The sequence below is a fragment of the Drosophila miranda genome, chromosome XL (genome assembly GCF_003369915.1).
Source record: "Drosophila miranda strain MSH22 chromosome XL, D.miranda_PacBio2.1, whole genome shotgun sequence".
Lineage (NCBI taxonomy): Eukaryota > Metazoa > Arthropoda > Insecta > Diptera > Drosophilidae > Drosophila > Drosophila miranda.
The window spans coordinates 1,548,572-1,570,242 of NC_046673.1; the positions used below are offsets into that span (position 1 = coordinate 1,548,572).

The 21,671-nt window shown below is 46.8% G+C and overlaps 2 protein-coding genes across 5 annotated transcripts in view; one reads left to right on the plus strand and one right to left on the minus strand.

The window, feature by feature from the left end:
- LOC108162452 overlaps positions 1-17,970 on the plus strand; it is an 82,185-nt gene extending 64,215 nt beyond the window's left edge. Inside the window, exons 1-3 of one of the 4 annotated variants that reach the window (XM_033388733.1) lie at positions 11,353-12,146; positions 12,568-14,653; positions 15,502-17,970. In XM_033388733.1, coding sequence (XP_033244624.1) covers positions 12,703-14,653; positions 15,502-16,691 — 3,141 coding nt within the window. In that variant the 5' untranslated portion in view covers positions 11,353-12,146; positions 12,568-12,702 and the 3' untranslated portion in view covers positions 16,692-17,970. Of the gene's footprint in view, positions 1-11,352; positions 12,147-12,567; positions 14,873-15,501 lie in introns of those variants that run through there. The other 3 variants (XM_017297206.2, XR_001775574.2, XM_017297198.2) reach the window with 3 other exon arrangements.
- On the minus strand, positions 7,969-20,197 carry LOC108162469 (actin-histidine N-methyltransferase). The gene is made up of 3 exons (XM_017297221.2): positions 19,112-20,197; positions 8,997-9,266; positions 7,969-8,932 (listed from the first exon to the last, which is right to left on the minus strand). Exons 1-3 carry the CDS (start codon positions 20,029-20,031, stop codon positions 8,410-8,412), a joined length of 1,713 nt encoding a protein of 570 aa, XP_017152710.1. The 5' UTR covers positions 20,032-20,197; the 3' UTR covers positions 7,969-8,409.
- Between the last annotated feature and the right edge of the window lie 1,474 nt (positions 20,198-21,671).

Below are 21,671 nucleotides of genomic sequence, written 5' to 3' on the forward strand. Positions count from 1 at the left end.
TCACTTAAGTGACATCTGAAAGTTTTGCAAAATGCTGATAAACGGGAGAGCATGGGTGGTGGGAAATGTTTTCTGGAGCTAAAAATGATTGATAGGTGGCTACGGCTGCGTCATGGACCTTTGCGTCTCGCCGGAGACACAGTTTCTTACATAAGATAAGAATGATATGGGGAACTAGTGGTCGCAAAACGTTGCGTCCTTTTCGAACGCAGGTGCGTCTGTTCGAAATATTCGTTTATTTTTGCCCTTTCCTGCCAATCTTTTAAGGCTATTAGGACACTGTTGTTTATGTCAGGCGGAGAACATCGATGATATTCATGCAGTAAAGAAGAAATCCCGCAAACTGTACAAAGAAAGGGCTAAAAAACCTTTTTACACCTTTTTACACTAGGCGCGTTTCCTATCGAAATCGGAATAGACGCAATGACACAGAACAGGCGTTCACACTGGCAGACGCAGGTTGTTGCGTCTGGGGAATAGCTGATTTGTGTGTTTGATGACGAGGAAAGCTACCAACATTTTGGAAATCAATCGTTGTACAAACTATCTACTTGTGTATCTTTTATGATAAAAAAGCACCAGGGGAAAGTGTTTTATAGCTAACATTGCGACTAAGATATGTGTGAGAGAATGGGAAATGGTGTTGACCATTTCATGAAATTCTCTTCCCCGAAGTGCGCGGGGCTCCTAAGCTCTCTAGCACCTACAAATTTGTTCCATTTTTCCCAAGAATGTGAATAGATCTCACTCTTTCTTCTAATAATTAATTTATATCAGCGAGCTATGCTCCTCATGCCATAAGTCAGCGGTGGGGACGATGCATCAACAGCTGAGGATCTGCTAAGTGATGCATCGAGTATATACATACATGAGGTATATCTTATATAGAACATCTCATCATATACGAACGTAATACAGTTACTGTACGAGTAGGCCTACGAGAAGCAAACCCAGCAAGTTTGATTTTCCCGGCCTGTGCAGTTAAGATCATACAGAATGAATGGATCCATTTCGCGAATCTAAACCTAAAATGCTAATTGCGTTGCAATGATCCACAAATTGTCCCTACGCCCTGCTTGAGCTGAGTGAAAATATATGTTAATTACCCTCACAAATAGTAAGCAGAACTGCGAGTTTTCCTTCGCTTTTCGCGTCCCCTGCACTTCAGGTCGCTAGCTTTTCTTTGCCTCTGAATTCTGGCCATCTCAAGGGTCCTAAGAAAACAAACGTCGTCAGGTTGTTGCTGGCTTTTTAGGTTAATGCCACGCCTACGGCGTCAGCACCTACGCAAGTGCAGCCCCAGTTCTTGTTGCTGTTGTTGTTGTTTTTGTTTTACCTCATTCCATTCCCATTATGTAAATGCTGTTGCTGCCACTACTGGAAGCAGAGACAAGGTAAAGTATAAAAATGAAGAGCTGCAACAAAAGGGTGTCGTAGAAAGAGATACCCATTACCCATTACCCATTACCCATTACACATTACCCATTGGTGGAATGTCCTCTACAAACTGGGGAAAGGGATGATTACCGTTTATGTAGTTCTGTAGATGGCTAGCAACTAAACGAGTTTAGCAAATAAAAAGGATGTTTTCGAATCTGAAACACAAAAGGCGAATCAGTTTCCGGCATTTATAGGTACATATTTCCTGAGATCTAGAAATACATGTGCGTAGAGACATGTCTGCAGAGGGTGGCTTGCGTCTAACAAAACTCCCCCAATCCAGGGTACCTGTTTAAGGAGAAACTGGAGAAGACTTGGCGAGCGAAGACGAAGTGAGGAAAATGCGTCACTTTTAATTTGTTTGCCTGCTGCCTGTGCATCGGCCTCTGTTTCTGCAACAACCACTGCCACTGGCCTCGTCTTCGTTGTCTTTGTTGCAACAAACTTGTCGAGCACTTGTCGTCGTCGTCGTCGTCGTCGTCGTTGTCGTCGTTGTCGTCGTGTCGTCGTCGCCGTCGTCGCCGTCGTCGCCGTCGTCTTCGTTGTCGTTGCCGTCTCCTGCACTTGGCCTGTCTTGAGTGTTGCAATTAGCAAATAAAATAAGTAGCACTCGCTGCGTGGGTATTGCCGATGTAAAGTGCAGGAATCTCCATCTCTTTTTTCTCCCTGCCTCCTTTCTGCTTCTCTTCCTCGGACTGCTTCTTCTCCTGCTAGTCGCGATTCTCCTGCTTCGTTTCGCGCAGCAACAATGCTGACAACAATGGCCGAGTTAATTGCAAACAAACACGATGCAGCAACTCTGGTGGGGTACAGTCACGTGCTATGCAAATTAGTTTCCGTTCAACTTAACCTTGTTAGAGCCATCTGACAGTGCCTCTATCTCTGTCTCTGTCTCTTCTCTTCCCTTGCCTCTGTCTCTGTCTCTGTCTCTGCCCCTCCTCTGCCTCATGCTTGCTTCATGGGACCGAGTGCCTAAAAGTAAGCAACAAGATGCGTTTCGGAATATGCATGAGAGGTCCCTAAGCAATTTCAATGCAATTCAAAATGTCGAAAAGGAACAAAGACTTGCACAAAAAGAAGACAACATGGAAGGAACACTCTTAGAATCCAAAGCCACGAGAACGAAACAAATCAGTTGTTTAAAAACAAAAGGATTTGTGTTTGGCTTTAGATCTGTTTGACCTGTCACCTTTTGTTGCATACTGTGAGCCTTTATCTGCTCCACCTGCTTCACCTGCTGCGCCTCCTGGCGCTTACACTTACGCAGATTACAATCTACTTGAATGGTTCGCCAGCCTTCAAGGCAATATGCAGCTAAACGAGGAGAACCAGAACAGCAAAAGCACTAGAACCAATTCCGCGCCGCTGCCAACAGTGTGGGGGGATTCCTGGCCTGCCGTTTTTTATTAGATTTATGGATGTGTGCAAAGTGCGCCAGAGAACTGCAGACCATCTTTAAAGTATGTAGAGCAATGTCAGAAGTGAAACAAGGAACGATAACTGGCTGTAGAATAATAGCTCATCCGAATATATAACTTTAATCTGTAACAGCCTTATACATATAAAGTTCTGAGACGCCTGTAAGAATGCACTCTTCGCTTACAGTTTACCCATGGCAATGCCAGCTAGTCGTTAATGTTCCAGGTCGTTATTTTCCAGTCGAATGCACGCCAAAGTCAAAGACAGCGCAGAAACTACGGTTGGCCAGGATAACGATGTGGAGGAAAAAAGTAAACACAGCCAAAATTTTAAATCGACATCCCGCAAATATTCAAGTCCGCCTGGAAAATTTTTCAATTAATGATAATCCCATCTCGGGCAAGCAAAGAACGATGCCCACAGATATCTATAGCTGACTAAAATGCTCCAAAGACTGAAATGTAATCTGCCTCGAATGCATTGAAACTAGAAGCAAGAGACCACTAATTACGAGTGCTTACACAATGAGACACGTGGACAGAAGAACATGTGATTCTGAAATTTGCTCACTATGAAATGGACATAGCCTGGCTTCAGAGGAGTAACAGAGCCACCTGTGCTGGTTGGACTAGCTCGGACTATGTACATACAGGTGTGGCTGGACATGGAGAGATTTATCAAGTGATAAAGAATACACCAGTGCAGGGGGTTGGATTAGGATAGGCAGCGCTTCTTTTGTGCTACTAAAAGACTTCCAGATAACATATGTAGATACAGACGCACACCAGCACTACTCATTATACATCTCTTTGGCATCTTTTTGGCAACTCCTGAGTCCTGAGTTTAGATTGTTAGATTTCAATTAAGGGTTTTATTGTTCGATGGCTTAATACAACCAGTTAGAGGGCGACAGTTTGGGCAGAGAGTTAGAAAAATGCGAAGCGACAACAGATAATTTCAGAGGACTCGCACAGACGTTGTTAGAGGCGATGGTACATATTTTGTAATCGCTTGGGCTGTGCAATGATTTGATTGATTAAGGTTTTTCCAATATTTCCACATCGAGCTAAGAGCCGATTCTTGCGAGTATGCATCCTGACATCAGTTGGCTTCCCTCAATGGGAAGATCAAATTTGTTCATATTTGTTTTTTCGGTTGTTGTTCTGACTTTTGCAAATGTCAAAAGGCTAACTAATCCAATTTCGAAACGTTTAAGTTGAGCAAATAAATGCAATCAATTGACAACACACAAAGCGGCACCAGAGAGCATAACTTAATAATGGCAACACCAGCAGCAGCCAGCAGCAGCCAGCAGCAACTTGCAACCAGCAACAAGCCGAAAAACATGAGCACTACGGCAACAACACTATGGTGACAACGATAACATCAATTGGTCGCATGCAAATGAGCGTTGAAAATCAAATCGCCTTAAAATCTATGGAAATGCGCTTAAGTGCTTAAGGGGGAGGTACCCCTGTACAGTTGTACAGTTATACAGTTCTGCAGGGAGAGACAGAGAACGAGAGAGGGAGAGGGGAGAGGGAGAGAGAGAGAGAGAGAGACAGAGACAGAGCATGGATTTAAGCAAACATGCTCCTAACCACGGGTCTATGGGGCTGCGTGTGATTGTGGGTGGTGAGTCGTGAGTGGGGAGGGCAGCACGCCTAGCTTTATTTCCGACAACAAAATAAAAGGCAAAACACACACAAAAGGAATTCCAGCCGTTGGCAACAGTTTCCGAACAAATAACGCGTATACTCGTACGCAAGGAGAAACATACACAGGAAGACACTCGAACACTATCCGGCACTAATTCATTCAAGTACAGGGTGTCGACAAAGTTATACGAGCTCAGTCACAAGGAGCTCAAAGAAAATGTATTTTAAAGTTCTTTGGAGTGCCATTTTTAAAAACTTTAATCACTGAAAAACAAACACGATCGTTATCTTACGATGAGCGATGAACGATGAACGATGAACGATTACCTAATTCGAGGTCGGATCAAGAACCTGAACTACCAAGACAGAGAATCTTAGCTTGCCTTCGATATTGAAGAGCAAAGGCAATGATTGCTTAAGCACCTTAGCATCGGCATTACGGATCGTCTAAATAAATATTATGCAAACTCAACTCAGTTACCAACAAGCATCGAACCGAGCGTTTGAATACTTCATAAGTTCATATTCGAGGCGTTAAATACTAACAAAAAAGAGAGCAAACTACCGATAATTACGGATAATGTTCGTGTTCCAGCCCAGAAAACACTGGAAGGCAGCAGAGATACCGGAGATACTTCTGTCTGGAGCACCCTGCACGAGCTTGGTGGGTGCTGTGGCACACGCAATGTCAACAATTTGGTTCGCCTTTTGTTCGGGGCTGGGCGGTCATCATTTTTATGACCCACTGTGCATACATTTTAAGCAGCTTAAGTTTGCATTGTGACCACCCGAATGGGGAGGCGGAAAGTGTTTTGGAGAGGGGCAGAGTCGTTTGGGATCGGAGGACATTTGCCATTTGCTAATTGCTTGGCCGGCACAACAAAATTGTGGAAGCAATTAGCAGAGTTAGAGGGAAAAAGAGAGGGAGAGATCAGAGTTCAGAGTTCAGAGTTCCGAATCTCACCGAATCGATAACGATGCCCATGACCATCCGCCCCTCCCTCCGATGCCCCTCCCGACCCAGTTCCCCGCCAGCCCATTCGAATATTTCAAATATTTCAATCAACTGCCTAAACACTTTTCCCCCCCACACCCACCCACTCAGGAAACCTTTTCCCCAAACGAGCGTGAAAATTGAGTGCCAACTCTGTGGCAACTGTCGAGTGGGGCAGGTGCGGCTCCGGCGGGTGTTTGGATGTGGCACGCGAAATTTGAATGCGGAAAATAGCTATTCGAGTGTCAAATCAAATGTCAGTCGAGGTTCCTGGGTTCCTGGGGAATGAGAAGAAGAGTAGTGCCCCTGGACTGGGCCAACTGCATTCAGGAATTGGGTTTTGTGGGTCGTCGAGTCATTTTAATGACATTCCCGAAGTGTGCGCTATTGCAATTTGGCAGCTCTCCTCTACGGTTTCGTATTCAGCTCCAAATATTCAGCCGCAGCAACATCATCATAATCATTCTCCGAATCACCATCTTCATTGGTTCCATTATTAACATCACTTGGAGCTGCTATTTGGAGTGTATTGTTCTTGTTTTGGTTGTCGTTATGCTGTTAATTTAGTAACCTGACTCTCCGGCTCTCGTTGAGATGGGCTAGTGTCGAAGCCCGAGTCTAATCATTCTTGCTAGATAGAGTAGTCCTGAGATATTCAAAAATATACTCGTAGACAAGTACATGGAAATATGTGTAATCTTAACGACGAGCATCTTTAGCTTTACTTCCAAAAAAGCATTGATTGCTTCAGTCACATGACTTGACACTACTCTTATACAATACGGATCCATTATGAGCAAAACAAAATAAAACTCCCAATTTAGTCATGAAGAGATCATAAGGCGATGAAGCAAGATGGTGACCCTCGGCCATCGAGACTCTGGAGCCCCGCAACTGCAACTGCAAACGGCTCTCTGACGGGCAAGGAAAAGAAGACTCGCCGACTCGGTGTTGGCATTACTGAAAGATGCGTCCAACAGGGGCGCACAGGAACTTTAATCGGAAGCTATGCGCAAACAACCTCGATTCTCGGAGAAATTCAAACCTCATAAGCCTCATACCCTCATACTGGCCTTCACATGGCCTCTAGAACAAATTAATGGGCCCATTTCAAAAGGATACTACTACTGATATTCGCATCTCTTACTTTTATTCCACTAACCCACTAGAGTTGCCTGGTGGACTGCTGCTTCGCCAGCACTAGTGTTGACCTGCCACACACATCCACTCCCACATGCACACATCGTAATCAAATATTTTACATCTACGTACAACACCAGAAGGCATCTGAGAGGGTGTATGGGGATTAGTTTTGCAAATTGATTGGTTTTTGAGGCTGTCACAGCTGGACCTCTGGCAAGTCAATTAGTTATTGGCAATTGAATAGCGACATACCCACAGACACGCATCCATATGCCACAAATCCGTAGGGAATGCACCACAAGTTGCAAGCTTATCAATTCTTCCAACATAAGAGGTTACTCGGCTGTTTAATCTGCAATCAAGCGTGCGCTAGGTCATCAATAAGCTTTTAGCTCTTTAAACTTGAATAAAACGTAGTGAAGTATTATACGTGTATGAGTTCGAGTCGCTGTTACTCGCCCCAACAGAGTCTTTTGGCAAGAGTTGGCCATTGGTCATTCAAATTATCAATATTCATTTTGAAGAGCAATCGTGTATACGATATTTTTTGTCAGTCGTTTGGCCTTGCAGGTTATTGACTGTCATTGCGAATCGAATTAAATTTCATTGAATAGGAAATGAAAAGCGTTTGAATTGGAACCGTAGGTACAGTTCGGCTTTCAAGCCGCTTGTCAGCAAGCTAGTTATGGGTGCCCATTCTTTCGTTAATTGTTCAAGTTTTAAATCTCCGATGATCAATGGTTCTTGTGGTGTCTCAATTCTCAATTTTCTGATGCGCAACACATACGATCTGCCTCATGTTCGCATTTGAGCGCACTCTTTGTCCATAGCTAGAATCAGCACTTTCGGATGAAGGTAATATTCAGTATATGGCTCGTACTCAAATGAGAGACGAAGGAACGAATGACTCCGTTCCAATTATCTTTGTTGATTTCATCTCTTCCCTCTTGTGATCGAGATCGATGAAATTGCGACATGCTCAGACGCATATTTCTTTCTTTTGTCTTTCATTCTTTGAAAAATTCTTATTCGTTCTTTTAACTATTGTTGAATTGTTAAAAATACAAGTATTTATATGGGGAAAAAGTTTGGTTTGCTTGGCTTTATTCGTTTGGCTGTTATGGGCGGCGAAAGTCAGTGATTATGAGTATGTACTCACTTTTGCTCCCCACTGTAAGTGGCATCGCAGCCAATTAGTGCCGCATGCTTTTGCCCTCTCTGTCTTTTGGCATAGCTGTTCGGAAAATAGAAGGCGGATCTGTGTGCGGTCTCACTCAATTTTGTTTTCCCGTTTTATTAAAAAATACGGCGCAGTGCTGTATTTAGTTTCATATTTATTTTCGAAAACAAAAAATATATTAAATGAAATCAAAATAAAAAGCAAACAAAACAAAACAAATAATCGCTAGAAACTAGATTCATAATCATATTTCTGGGCGTGGCTTATGCTGTGCACAAAAGAGTTAAGATCGAGACAGACTTCAATATAGATTATCGTGAAGACGGTTTAGTGCAATTGATAGTCGATCAATACCGCCTACAACCGATAAATGAAGAAGTGTTCTTTTGGTTTCACGACTAAGATCTACTGCAAAAAAAACCAACTGAAATTAAAATAAATTAACCTTAAATAAAAGCGGTTTGTCGTTACTGCTAAATGAGTTATTCCTGCTTAGATGGCCACTCGAATTTCGTAAGTGATGCTCTCGAAAGATAATTCATCTGGTTTGGTTAATCTTAGGGGGTCTGAGCAATTCAGACCTTGCACCGCTCCTGGGCATACTCGAGGGCATCCGTGAGAATGCGACGCTCCAGCCGGCGGTACTGCACCACCAGTAGATCGATCTCCTGGCCCGGCAGCTCCTTATTAACCTCCTGCTTCTCCGTAAGCTGTATTTTCTCTAGTTGCTGAAGTTCGTCCGACTCCTTGAAAGTCGCCTCGAGGACGCCAAGCAGCAGCTTGAGCCGCTGGTACAAGTACTGCCATGTGCGCGTCTCATGATCCGTCTCCAAAGCACAGTCGATGTGCAACAGATCTACGGCGCGCTCCAAGTCGCTGCCCCAGTGCTCCAGCTGGTCGGCGCTCATGTTGAAGACGCGCACGAAGGCCAGCAGCTCGCCGGAGATGTAATCGGGAGCCGGAAGCACCCTAAGCTCCGCCTTCCGCTCTATGTTAAGTCTTGCCAGAATCTTGGCCCGCTGCTCGACCAGGGCATCTGAGAGACCCAGGCCCAGACGGATCTTTACGTAGTCCTTCCGGTTGTTCACATCTATGAAACTGTGAGAAACAAGAGAGTGATGCTTTAAAGAAGCGATCATTGGGACATCCGTTATGTACTCACCCGTTGTGGACCAGCAGATCGGCATTGGATCGATCGCCGTAGTAGATGAAGAACTGCTCGCCAGCCTTGCAGGCCTCCTGGGCCGTGCAGTCCATCTGGTGGACACCGCTGTCGTAGTAGGAGGTTATCTTCCCGGGCCTGTGATTGGCCATGTCCCAGTAGGGTATCAAGGCCGAAATGGGCAACTGGCTGAGGTCGTCACCGTCATCGTTGGCCTGAAGCTCACGAGGCACCAGATTCTGACGCGTCATCACCGTCGACACTGCCCACCTGCAACGAAAATGAGAAAAACGATGGTCACACGAGAATAGAGATCGGATCGGATGGCAAAGCAAAGCTGAGAAATCAGCAGTCGCAAAGCTTTTTGCTCATGCATTTTTTGGTTTTCCGCAGCCTGACCACAAAGAAAACTTTTCCATTTAATTGTGCATAAATTTTCCAATTTAATTATGAAAAGCAGCAACTTGTTTGAAGTGGTTAAAGAGGAGGCCAAGGGTTGGCCTCGCCGCCACTCACTTTGTTAGAAATCACCATGAACAAGAGCAGAACCAAAACCAGAATCAGAGCAAAAACAAAAACCGAAACCGAAACCAGAAAAACAACACCAGCAGAAGGCAGAAGTTGGCTCTTTTCTGTTGGCTGTATTTATTTCTGGCTTGTGAAATCACCAAAAAAACTCTGCGAAAGTCCCAAGGAGTAGGGAGCAAAAGGAGGACGAGGATCTCTATCAACTTTTTTCTCTCAACCTTTTCCTTTGTATTGGCTGTTGTGTCCCAATGGCGGGACACAACTTCTACTTTCCGCTTTCCACAGACTGAAAGTGGGCGAATATTTTTAATAAAAGTAATAAGTTATCAGCTGGCAATGCCAGTGCTGGAGAGACTCGAGTGAGTGTGCGGGCTTCAGGTTCTTTGAGCCGACTTTACCTCGGCAAAAGTTAATCAGCATTCATAAGTCTCATTCTTCCTGCCACTGCCAATGCCACTGCCACTTCCCTTTGCCACAGTTAAGCGGATAAATGAGCTTGAATGCGCTCTTAAGTCGCTAAGTAGACAGACTATTGGATCTGGTGACTTCTGTTGTCCGGCCATATCTGATATCTGTACTTGCTGCCTAAGGGCTGGCTGCCTGTCTGAGTGTCTGTCCCACCTTTGGAGACCCCTATCGACGACAAAATCATTGCTTCACCTGACACTTATCGACTACTACACCCCAAAGACTGTGTGCTGCCTAACCCGCCTAGGCCACAAAAAACGGCAAACAATGTTGGCAGCATCCTACTGAGCCAGCGCCTGCCGTTGACAGGCATGACAGGCTCGCAGTGTGTGTCCTGGCAGTCTTATGGTGCGAAACCCCAGTCCCAGCATGCAGCATGCCGCATGCCGAATGCCGAATGCCGCATGGCTCTGTGCGTGGATATCAACCCAAGGATGATATTGATTTAATAAACTCTTCCGCATCTCATTTTTAAGAGAATCAAGCTGTCGACGTCTTCTCCCCCATGATTTGGCTTTCTGCCGTGGTTTGAAGCCTTGGATTCATTAATGGGATCGGAACATTTTCAAAGCCAGTCCTTTACCCCAGAAAATATTTCTGCTTCTCAGTGCGGTCGTTATATTCGGTGACACAAATATTATCTTTAGATGTACAGCTGTACATATTTAATTCCCTGGTCTGGTCAATGCGTGTATAAGCCCGGGTAAGAACCATGGCTATTTGCCTGCTCCGATTGGCCTGAAATTGGCGCGTCTGTTCTTTGGACAAGTTGAGACTGCTGCGATACAATCCGATTGCCGGCTCATGTCGCTCTTTTTGGTCCACCTTCATTATGCATGCATAGACAGACGGCTCGGCTCCTTTCAGGCATTTCCAAAACAGGAAAACCAAAAGGAACAAAAAATTGAAGCCGGGAGATGGAAAGGAGGCGGAGGCGGAGGCGGAGGCGGAGGCAGACAGTGGAGGAAAGAGAGATGTCCCGGCAAATGACGTGAGAGAAATGCATGTAATGGTCCGGTCTCCGGCATTCTCTATTCCCTTCTCCTTGATTCGATTTTCCCAGGCTTATGCCTGACTTTCTTTCGACTTTCTTTCGACTTCTTGTCTTTCTGTGTTTGTGTCATTCTTCGTTTCTCAGCTTCCCAGCTTTCCAGCTCTCCGGCTCTTCGGCTCTCCAGCTCCCCGATTTTCTTCATTATTTTTGCATTGTGTGGCAGTTTCGTTTCGCAACTGGGGGAAAACTTGCAGTGTTCTTACAGACAGTCCTTTTCTCAGTGTAATGAGTTTTTGTTGCCGTCGCCAAGTAAAGTTTTTTGTCAACAATTTAGTTTCGTTTTCCTGGCATTTCTTGTCACTAGCTTTTGGGTTAATTATTTCTCCAATTATTTTTTTTCTGTCTGCCATCCATCTACTATCCTATTCATGCAACCATCGCAGCCACGCACGGGTCAAAAGCTATTCACCGACAAATTTTCAATGGAAAACCGCACTATTAGCTTGTATCCCAGCCCAGCCCCATCTTCCCCTCAAGGGGCACTACTCGAAGATGGATTTACATCGCTCGCATATGCCTGCATATACATACATATGTATGTATGTATCAGGAATCTGCATTAGTCTGATTACATGCGGACGATGATGGGCCCCGGGTCGTCCGGCAGTTAATCAATTTAATACATACACATCGCACAATATGTACACCCGCATGTATCCACAATGTATTATCTGTGCTTGTCATCATAAATCGCATACACATCTTTATCTCAGCCCCTGAGCGGCAGCACATCGTCCTGCTCCTGCTCCTGCTCTTGCTCCTTCTCCTGCTCCGGCTCTGTCTCTGTCTCCGTCCTGGGCTCCTGCTCTGAGCCCTAATTGAAAATTAATTACGTGAGCATAAAAGAGCCTGAAGTTGCTCTGGAAGCAGTTCCAAAGTTGTCGGCGAAGTTGATGGAATACGATCTGGGCGGGGGGGGGCCGGAAGAACAGGCCGCCTCCAGTGTGTGTCGGTAAGGGATATCAGCAATGGCAAATCGGTAGCAGCATTACATGGAAACCCTCGACGGACCCTGGACCTGAAACTGCATCAGTCTGCAGTGGCATCCGTCAACGGCCACCAGGTCAGAACTCACGCCCACATGTGTACGGCGTATGTAGGTACATAAATGGTATCCCGATCGCGTTTCACTCAAGGTAAAACCTTGCAGCCGTGGCTGGCTAAGAATTACGATAAGTTGAATGCAATACTTGAATGCGCAAGTTCCAAAGGTCAATCACCATTACTATTCCTTTGGGTTGGGCGTCCGGCAGCCCCTTCGTGGAGCATTAACATCTATGGAGCAAACAAGGATAAGAGGAAGTGAAACGGGGGAGGAATCGAAATCAAAATGCGGGCCAGATGTACAGATGTGCCATCAATCAATCCGGTCCATCAATCAGTCCGACGATAAACCTATAAGAACACACACATACATACTCCTACACACACATAGAAATAATAATAGCAAAAGCAATTTGATAAGACCCGTGCTCTGCCAACACTCCTCTCACACGTGTCTTCTATCTTTTTCTCCTGCAGCTGCTGCAAACAGGCGTTTCACTGATTGTGGAGGATGGCAAGGGCTCTGCTGGGAGCGATGGCAACGATGGGAACGATGGGAACGATGGGAACGGAAACGCCAATGGAAGTCGTCGTCGCACTGCCCAAGTGGGCATGCGGAAGCGAAAGCGTCGACCCCAATTGCCGATGGCCCCCATGGGGGCCACCGAGGATGACACGGGAGCCGGCTCTGGCTCTGGCTCTGGCTTTGGCTCGGGTGCGGATTCGAGTTCGAGTTCGAGTTCGGCCTACTGGCGTGGACATGTCGAGGACGATGCGGAGGCTCTCAGGAGGCGCAAGCAGCCTCTAGTCAGGGAGCCAATGGCTGCCCTGGAACGGGAGAGGGACAAGCAGCGACAGCGGCAGGAGCCCACCCACAGCAGCCCTCTGGATGCCAACGTCCAGGCGAGCAGTCCGAGCAAGGCCTATCGCCGGCCATACGGCCAGTCCAAGAAGGAGCAGGATGCGCCGACTGGAGTCAAGCTGCAGACATCGGTGGACTTGAAGAACATCTTGAAGAACTCCGGCGGCCTAAGCCTGAGTGAGATCCTGCAGCAAAAGAACCTCTCCCTGGACGACCTGCTCAAGGGAAAGCAGAATGCCCTGCTGGCCCTCCAGACCACGGCCATAGCCCCGGCCTCCTCCGCCCAGCCACAGGGGGAGACCCACAGGAAGCAGAGCCACCAGAGCAAGCAGGGAGTGCGCCGCCTGCCCCCTGCCTACCTTAGCAGCAGCAGCAGTAGCGCCACCAGCAAAAGCAGCAGCAACGAGAGCGACGAGGAGGAGTCATTGAGGACCAGGGCCAAGTTTCCAACACTTCAGCGATTGAAGCTCTTCGGCAGCTCTTCGCGGGAGAGCAGCACCACAAGGCGCACTTTGCACACTCTTGGCAGCACCGCCACCAGCACGGTCGGACCCAGCAGCAGTAGCACCACTCGCCTGCCGCTGTACAAAAAGAGGCAGCACATGCGTTCCACCCTGAAACCTCCGGGGCTCTTCAAGTCTGCCACCACCAGCGGCAGCAGCATCACCAGCAGCACGACAGCAGCAACCACCACTACGCAGGAGGTGGACACGAGCACGCCCATCTTCACCAGCACCCTGGCCAACAGCATTGAGGAGTCAGAGGATCAGCAACCAGAACAGGAGCAGGAGCAGGACGAGCCTGAACCAGACTCGGTCGAAGTGGAGTCTGGGGAATCCTCCCACACGGAGGCACCACTAGCACCTTCCCCATCGCCGGCCAGCCCAGCCAGCACGGCCAGCACCACCAACAATCCCAGATACCGGCTGCGCACCGCCAGCAGCAAGGAGAGCCAAAAGCGGCTCAAGGACAACTTCATTCACCAACACCACCACCACCACCACTACGATGGAAATGTTGTGGAGAGCATCGAAGATGTGCAGGTGGATATGGATGCGGAGGGAGAAGTGGCGAAGAGCAACAGCACAGAAGCAGCAGCAGGAGAAGGAGGGGGACCACCGCAGCCAGGCAATGCCAGTGAGGAGCTGAACTACAACGATGATGATCTAGAGAACTTCTTCGACGAGGTGGAGAGCCACACGCACCACACACGAGTGCCCGCACCAGAACCAGCACCATCTCAAGCCCAGATTCCACTCGAACCACAACCGTCCACTGAATCATCGTCTGCACCAGCACAGCAGCCGCCAGTGAGTCTGGTGGACGACGTAGATGATCGCACCGATCTCCTGGAACTGATCGAGGATCGACGCTCGGGGAACCGCCTGTTCAAGGTGCTCGAGCAGCGGAATATGACCCTCGAGGAGCTGATCGAGCACCGAAAGCGCGGCTCCAGCCAGCTGCACCTGTCCACAATCGTGAGCGGGGGCGATGAGCACTCACGCTTCTACCCTGGCCAGAAGGTGGTGCTGCAGGACAACATGGACATTGTCACGGCCTTTGAGAACTTCCCCCACTTCAACCTGATGGACCTGAAGAGCGTCAAGCCCGACGAAATCAAGACGGACTCGCAGGGCTCCAGCTACTTCACCTCAATCATAGACATCGAGCCGAACGACAGCGAGAAGCTCGGCAACCGAGGTATTACCGCCTTGCGGCTCCGACGCCAGCGCCAGCGGTGGCAGCAACGCCAGCAGCACCAGCGGCGGCAGTGAGTTGGTCGGCGCGAGTGTCCCGTCCCCCTTTTGTTGTTTGTTTGGAGTGTGCTGAGCTGTGCTGAGCCGCGGCCTCTCAATCAATCAATCAATCAGTCTATCTATCAATCGGCAGCAGCAGCGGCTCAGCACACCAGAAGCACACGTAAGTAACGGCTAGGAGTGCGAGGGATATTCGAATGGCGGCTGGCAGGGGGCGCACCTCCCTCTCACAGGTGTATCGATAGCCATCATCGATGCTTCCGAGTTGACCGATGACCATTTCTAGGCAATAGCCAGGCGGAGCTGCTCGCCAGGAATACCAGTAGTACTCGTAAATTAAGAGTATCGGTTAAATATTGAATATTCATTTCAAACACAAGCTCATTAACTCTCAATACTCTGAATAAATTGATAAAGATGATGGTTCGATTATCAATCCGTAAGATGAATCGAATCGCTCATTGATAGCTCATTGAAAATGTATCGATAGTCGGGAGTGTACCCCCATGAATGGATCGATTAATACACAGGTGGTGTGCCCCACAGCCAGTTGTTGCAATGTCCCCCGGCAATCCTAGACACAACACACGCGACAGCTCGCTGCAACCGCCGCACACACACAGACACAGACACAGACACGCACACGCCACGCACACACACACACATACACACCATATACACACTCAATTACAGATAAACACAGACGCAAAAAAGCTTTATCCCTGATCCAATCTGTCTGTCTGCTCTCCCGCCCCCGCCATCTCTCCGCTTCTCGCTTTCGTCTATTTGCAGGACCGGCCTATGCACCGACATCATCCGCATCCGCATCATCATTGTCCTCAGCAGGAGTATCCTTCAACGGCCAGCACAAGCAGCAGCATTCACGCGGAGAGAAGTCGCTCGGGTTCTTCCCCTCGTGGAAGACGCTGGCTCTGGCCTCCCTGTCCACGGCGACCGAGGAGCGGAGTCCCTACTTTTTGCCACCGCCGCGACTGCTGCTCGATGGAAACGGCAGTGCCCAGGAGGTGGAGGTGGACACGGAGCCGGATGAGCAAGAGCCCAGCAGCATCGACATCGACCTGAGCGTGAGTCCCTACGGTGGAGCAGGAGGCGAAGGACTGAACAGTTCGCAGCTGGCCAACACCAAGCTGGCACCGAACGACAATGTGATCGATGAGATCGAAGAGGAGGTGGCCCGGGCTCACGATCTTCTCGACCTGGAGCTCTCCGGTCCCGGATTCCATCGCAGTCCGGCAGCTGCGGCGGCCACCTCGGTGTCCCAACAGCATTTGGGCACCCTATACGCTAGTATGCCGTCCGGCATTCGGTCGGCGATTGTGGCCAGTGCTGCCATTGTGATCACCGCACTGGCTACCTTCCTGGTGATCTTTGTGGTCTGTCGCTGGAAGCAGCATCGCCGACGCAAAAGCAGCTATCTGAAGACCTACAACGCGATGAAGAGCAAGCTTCCCCAGATGGCCCAGACGGGCGCCTCGGCCTCGCGTCGCTCCTCGATGCGCCACCACATGGAGGAACTGGTCATTGGCTCCAGCAGAGGAGAGGCGGCAGCGGCAGCGTCATCGCCATCGGGAGGCGGAGCCGCAGGAGGTGGAGCAGGAATGGGCATTGCGAGCATCTCGACTGCCGTCTCCTGCTGCACGCCCGTCCACCAGCTCCAGCGGCAGAGCTCCATGCTCTTCACACGCGACGGATCGTCAACCTTGAGCACTGCCACCTCCCTGACCACGACAGCCGGGGCTGGTCCAGCGGGTACCACCGCGAGCGGTGCACCGCCACCCACAGCAGCGCTGTGTGGACGGTCCCAGGGAGCAGTGGCCAGTGGTAGCTCCAGTAGCTCGGCATCCGCCTCGCTGGCCCTGTCGCTGCGCAGTGCTCACCAGAAGCTCAATACCATGGACCCCAACTCGCCGGAGGTGCAGGAGTATCTCTTCGACACATTGCGCAAATCGTTCGATTATTAGGCTCTAGGCAGGCTCACTCAACTATCGAAAGAGCGATCACCGGCGATAGGTTTTGCTGTTTAGGCCAAGTTTTATACATATAAATACATCCACAGATTCCCCACACGCACACACACACACCACACAGACACATATATATATATATATATATATATATATAGAGAGAGAGAGAGAGATAGAGAGAATACAATTTATATGATTAATTAGATTAGTTTAAGAAAAAAAGAATGAAACATTTTTTTTGTGGTCAAATTTCGAGTAACCTAAACATAGCAAAAGAAAAAATACACACACACACACATACATAAACATATGTACAATGCGTTACATAGCTGTGGGACGGAACCCACTCGCAAGCCTAAGCTCCAAGCTCGAATTTCTAAAAAAAAAAGAAGAGAAAACAGAGACAAAGCCCATCACAAAGACATCCCTCTCAACACTGTCTCATGGCCATGAACGCTTCTGTACTTTGTCTGTAAGCTCGGAAAACTGTCGTTTCGAACTACACCAGATCTACGCAGCACTATAGACCATCAACTATTGCGACTCCTTCGAGCAGGACATACATACATAGGACACGGCATTCCAATGGGTTTCTAAATCACCAAGCGAAAAAGTTTATAGATCGAATAGAAGTAGCAAAGAATCTTAGCCAGATAAAATACAGTACAGTTGTGTTCGCACGATCCACAGCACAGAGCCCAAATCGAATACCATATAAGGAAATTCGAGAAACCAAAACCATTTATGAGGACAATAAATATTAAACGAACAAAAATTAAGAGGAATTAAAATGAAAAGAAACGAAACGAATCGAAAAGAAACACCTTCTTTGGCACTGACGAAAAAAGAAAAGAAACCAAATTTTAATACTCGAATAAAAGAGGGAATTTCATATTAGATTGGGGCAAATATATAGATGGGTGTGGTCACAAGCACAACAACAACAACAACAACAACTAAATCAACACTAATAGTATAAATGTTCAGTGCACTGCAAGAACAATAAGAGAATTGATTTATTTTTTAGCTGCAGGCACTTTTGATTTTGATTTTCTCCAACCAGCCTCGACCCCACTTTCCATGCCCCCTCCATTCCCCCCATCCACCCCCCGCTCACTCCAGAGTCCTATACACTAGAATATCTGTCGACCGTACGAGTATATACATAGATATACAAATAAATATAAAAATATGTATGTTTAAGAACGCTCAAATATGTATGTAAATAAGTTTGAATTTGATTTTTTTTGAGAAATAAACTGTAGAGCAAACTGTGGCAAAGACTTCCAAATATTTCCCCATCACAAAAGCGAGGAACACCAGAGAGGGAAGCAGATCCACGACCTACAGGTCTATAGATCTATACATAGATCTATCAAATAGGGGGAAATTCGTATATGTAAAGTCACATAGACATAGAGACATCGACACAAAGTACATAGTTCAGACAGGTCAAAAAAAAAACCAGATGGCTACAGACCTCTCCGACGGACTGAGAGGCACTCATCCAATGTAACTTTGGTTCGATCTTTGGATCGAGGGATCGTTATTATAGCAGCAGTATTATATAGCAGCTCAGAGAAGGTTCTCTGAAGAAGCTAAATAGCTTTGAAAAAACCACGAAAGAATCCAACTTCGGCGGTCCGAAGATTGTATACCCCCCAAGTTGGGCGACAACTATCTGGAACATCTTAAAAGCACAGTCCGTGAGTTTTCGAATTTCCGGATACAAAATTGGCGAAACGTTGTTCAAAGAGCAAGGAGATAAAAAGAGTTCTACTTGCTTAAAAATAAAATGATTCTTTATCCAAGAACCTATGTTTCATTCATAGAGTCGCCGACTTATTGAACAGCCCTCGATGAATAGCAAACTCACTTTCAAAACTCATTTTGAGGCAGTTTTAGACAAACGTATTCTCCCACAAATTTTGACCGGTCGTTCTTATGAATACTGATATGATATATTATCCACACTATTATTCAAAACTTCAAAAGACCTCTGTGCAAAGTGCAAGATAAAGTTCTATAGAAACACACAGACGGAGCGACGGACGGCTATATCTGATCGCCCATTTATGATAATCAGGGATATATAAAAATGTACATATACACTTCATAGGGTCGGAGATTCTTCCTTCCGTGCGTTGCAAACAGCTGCAGCTGCAGAAGTGCGAAAGATACTTTGCAAAATCGACTGGATTGCCGGTCTGTTAGCTGCACTGTTGTAGCAATGTGTTAGCACAGGCATTGCAGGTTTTCATTGCTGATAACAGTGTGCTTCAACAGGTACACACCATGTTAAATGAACAATCGTAGCAGAGTGTTTTAGGCGCGATTCGGGAACTGTTAAGGAACCACAAATCGATTATTGCAGGAATTCGGAGAAGATTCGATCAGATCGGAATGGGATCACTTACCGGTAGAGCTCGTAGCAGAGGCCGTGCTGGGTGAAGAGCACGCCCATCGAGGAGGCGCTACTGGCGTCGGGCCGAATGTGGGCGCACTTGTACATGTTGGCATACTGGCGGGCAATGACGCGGCACTGGCGCAGGGCCGAGGTGCAGGCAGCGGTGCCGCGGAGCCGCTGCATCTGCTCGATGGAGAAGTAGAGGACGGTGTTGTAGCGAGCCGGCAGGACGTCGATGTAGGGACGCCAGACACTGTCCGGGCCGCGCACCTTCTCGATGACCAGGGCGTACGCCAGGTTGAAGTTAGTCAGCAGAGGAAAGTTGCAGAAGAGCTTGCGGTCGGTCTCGGGCAAGTGCTCCTCGGAGAAGATCAGCGTTCGTGGCACGCTCAAAACTGGCTGCTCGGCGGCGATGTCCTGGGTGGCACGCAGGCCCAGCTGATAGCCAGGAAAGATGGCTATCTCCAGACAGTCGGTCTTCACGCCGCCCGCCTTGGCCCATTCGCTAAACGCGGTAACTTTGGCCTGGCGCGACTGGTCGTCGGTGGCATCCAGGCAGACGGCCTTCTGCAACGGCTCCTCCAGCACCATGATTCGCTGCAGCTGTAGCTGCAGCTCCACATACTGCTTCCACTCTTCGTTAGGATTGGCCGGCTGCATGGCCACCAGCTCCAAGAGGCGCACAACTAGTGCGTTCAGCTCGCCCCGCTGGCCACTCAGGCTGGGGAAGCGCTTTCCATCGATTTTGTTCTTGTCCTGAACGCTATGGCTGTCGCTTGTTTGATTACCCGCAGCGGAGCCCGATGCCGAGGTCGTCCCCGAAGCGGATCCAGAGGCTGCTTCCGACTGCGTCTGCGTTGGCGTCTGGGCCAGTGACGGCGACTGCTGCTGTTGCTGCTGCTGCTTGTTCTTGCGCTTGTTCTTGCCCATTTCGGCGGCTTGTGCGGCGATGTTTGAGCAGCTTTTGGTGTGCGGAGTGTGGAGTGCGGAGGGGACGGCGTCCCAAAACAGTAGCCAAATATGGAAAATACAAGTTAAGAAGGCGACGCTGCAGCACGTGCGTGTGTATGGCCGAACAGCTGGGCAGTATGACCGCGGACTTATCGATAAAATATACCGTCCGACCCTCAGAAATATACCAAAACATACCGCCTCATTTTCAAAATATACCGTAAATAAACTGACGAATTCAAGTTCTATTTTATATACATACTCCTCGTTTTTGATATTCCGTCGAATATTACTAGCTATATAGAATATTTAGCCATGCCATCATATTTTAATCGATTGATGATTGCTTGATTAATACTTGCTTTTATTGCATTTTGCGTAAAAAATGGTTTTAGCGAAATAAGTAAAAAAAAAAAACAAGTAGCGAAATAGGTCAATTAAAACAAACGAAAAAGGATATTGCTTAATTTTGATATTCCATTGAATAATGCTGACTAACTAAATCTCTCAGCAATGCCCACATAGTCTTATCCCATTAATGAATAAATTTTCTACAAGATTGGATAGTTTTTAATCCTTGCTTTTTTTGTATTTATTGTAAAAAAAGGTTTAAACGAAAAAGTTCAACAAAAAAAGAGTCGCTATATTGCGTGTAAGCCGTAGTATAGGCCTTTGTATACCCTATTTTGTTAATTTTATATGAAAGTATATATATTGATATAAAGATAAAACGTAACTAATAAAGACCTTTTCTCAAATTGACATTTTTTAGACATATTCATGTACATGATGAGTGTTTTGTATATATATCTCGATCCTGATACCTATTCTTGGTCCCTACAAGAAGAAAATAAACTTTAAAATATCGTTGAAATATTGAAAATAATATCGAATAATATTAAAATATATTTAAAATAAATTGTTTTTGCCTGGGATGACAAACATATTCACAATTCTATAACATCCATTTCCCCCAAGGTATGTGTGCATGGAATGAGACTCATTGTTGTCAATCGGGTAAAAGAGGTCCTTACCCGATTCAAGTTCGGTTATCGATACTATCGATTGGTTACGAGTGGTGCGCGCCAAATCTAACTTTTTTGAATGTGAGCGACAAGGATTTAAATGTTGTCAACCGGGCCATTACCGATTTAACAAATACAACGATTCCCTCAATTTTGATCTTTCGTCGAATATCAGCTATATGGAAGATTTAGCCATGCCCACATCATTTTTTAGGATTGGTGAATCTATTTCCTACTTGATTGGCCTATTCGAAATATTTGTTTCATTCATTTCATTTAATAATCTTAAGTCTTAATAAGACTTATTAATAATAATAAATTCTTAATAATATACTAATTACTATCGTCACTAACGATGTCGCTGGAATTTTTTAACAGCATTTCAGTGTTCGGTTCAAAATTCTCGCAACCGTTGTTCTTCCTTAGACCTTGTGTCACATATAAAAGATTTGAAACATTTATATTCTTAAATCTATTTCTTGTACTTGTTTTTATTAAGTTCACTTCGGAGAAAATTCTTTCACATGATGCATTCGAAACTGGCAATATAAGCAGTACTTGTGCAAATTTTAAAATTTATTCATATTTTAATTC